The sequence below is a fragment of the Somniosus microcephalus genome, chromosome 26, assembly GCF_052327205.1.
Source record: "Somniosus microcephalus isolate GS21.2 chromosome 26, FLI_Smic_1.0, whole genome shotgun sequence".
Classification (NCBI taxonomy): Eukaryota; Metazoa; Chordata; class Chondrichthyes; order Squaliformes; family Somniosidae; genus Somniosus; species Somniosus microcephalus.
In genome coordinates, this window is record NC_141012.1 from 6295773 (window position 1) to 6297518 (window position 1746).

At 56.1% G+C, this 1746-nt stretch overlaps 1 protein-coding gene across 2 annotated transcripts in view; it reads right to left on the reverse strand.

Annotated features, from left to right (window-relative positions):
- The window catches only part of sorl1 (sortilin-related receptor, L(DLR class) A repeats containing), a 238369-nt gene extending 236877 nt beyond the window's left edge, over window positions 1-1492 (reverse strand). Inside the window, exon 1 of one of the 2 annotated variants that reach the window (XM_085967698.1) lies at window positions 1110-1492. In XM_085967698.1, the coding sequence (XP_085823824.1) occupies window positions 1110-1367 (258 nt within the window). In that variant the 5' untranslated portion in view covers window positions 1368-1492. The remainder of the gene's footprint in view (window positions 1-1109) is intronic. The other variant, XM_085967697.1, reaches the window with a different exon arrangement.
- Window positions 1493-1746: the final 254 nt, after the last annotated feature.

Consider the following 1746-nt stretch of genomic DNA (forward strand, 5'->3'; position numbering starts at 1 on the left):
TCCATGTGATATCTGCATAAATACATCAATGTAACTTTACAAAAAATAACAATGCAATGCCATTTTTTGGTGCTTCAACAAAACATTTCATTTGCTATCTGTCGCAGAGGGTTTAACTCTAATGCTTTTACAGGTAACTCTCCTGATATCATGGGCATGGTCTCTGTGATTTAGTAAACAGATTGAAATTTTGATTTTAATTTTGGGGGGGAATTTAGCAATAAGTGCAAAAGCAAAATAAAAAAAAGGAGCAATTGCATTTATCTTAAAACCAGGTAAAACAATGCACACGCAGTGTATCAGGAGTCGTCGTCTGCCAGTAACTTCCGCATGCAAAACAGTTAAACATTTACAGGAATGCAAGTTGCAATTTTAAAGAAAGATTCGCATTTATATTGCGAATATCACGAACACCAGATGTCTCAAAGCGCTTTACAGCCAATGTTGTAATGTAGGTAATGCGGCAGCCAATTTGCACACAGCAAGCTCCCACAAACAGCAATGTGATAATGACCAGATAATCTGTTTTTTAGTGATGTTGATTGAGATATAAATATTGGCCAGAACAACAGGAAGAACGCCCCTGCTCTTCTTCAAAATAGTGCCAAGAGATCTTTTACATCCACCCGAGGGGGCAGATGGGCCCTCAGTTTAACATCTCATCCGAAAGACGGCACCTCCGACAATGCGGCGCTCCCTTAGTACTGCCCCTCCGGCAGTGCGGCACTCCCTCAGTACTGCCCATCCGGCAGTGCGGCGCTCCCTCAGTACTGCCCCTCCAACAGTGCGGCGCTCCCTCAGTACTACCCCTCCGACAGTGCAGCACTCCCTCACTACTGCCCCTCCGACAGTGCGGCGCTCCCTCAGTACTGCCCCTCCGACAGCGCAGCGGCTCAGTACTGCCCCTCCGACAGTGCAGCGGCTCAGCACTGCCCCTCCGACAGTGCGGCGCTCCCTCAGTACTGCCCCTCCGACAGTGCGGCGCTCCCTCAGTACTGCCCCTCCGACAGTGCGGCGCTCCCTCAGTACTGCCCCTCGGCCACAGCTCATAAAGAAAACAGCGGGTGGCGACTATTGAAGCGCTGCGAGGTACCGCGCAGTCCCTGTACCTGCCCGAAGACCTGCAGCTGCTCCTTGCCGCCTGCGCTCCTGCGCCACCGCTGGCGATGTCCGCCGGGCGCCGAACCCGCACCTTGCTCGCCGGGACCGACCGCCAGGGTGAGGAAGCCCCGCTCCTGCGGATCGGCGGTAGGACCCCCGCCCAGGTGCAGAGTCTGCGAGCCGAGGTGCAGCCGGCGAGCTGAGCCCAGGGCCGGCAGAAGCTGCAGGAGAGCCGCCAGGCGCCACCAAGCTCCGCAGCCCGCCATCTTAGTGCTGAGCGACGGGGTTGTCTGTTTTTTTTTCCTCCTCCCTCTGGTTTTCTGACGGCTGATTTATTTTCCCCCTCACGCCTCCCCGCCCCTTTAAGCCGCTGACGCCTTGGCTCTTTCTGGAAGAAGCCCGGGCTGGGTGGAGTGCGCATGCGCGGGAGGGGAGGGAGGCGGAGTTAGCTGTCAATCATCGCTGGCACGAACGGGCGGGGATGGAGCGGTGGTGCGCGGGGGAGTTGGGAGGGGCGGAGTTTACAAATGGAGGGCGGGGTTATGGGAGAGAGAGAGAGGGGGGGCGGGGTTTAGCTGTCAATCAATCAGTTCTCGCGCCGGGCGCCGGCACCAACGGTCGGGTGGCGCGCGTGCGGCGGGTGAG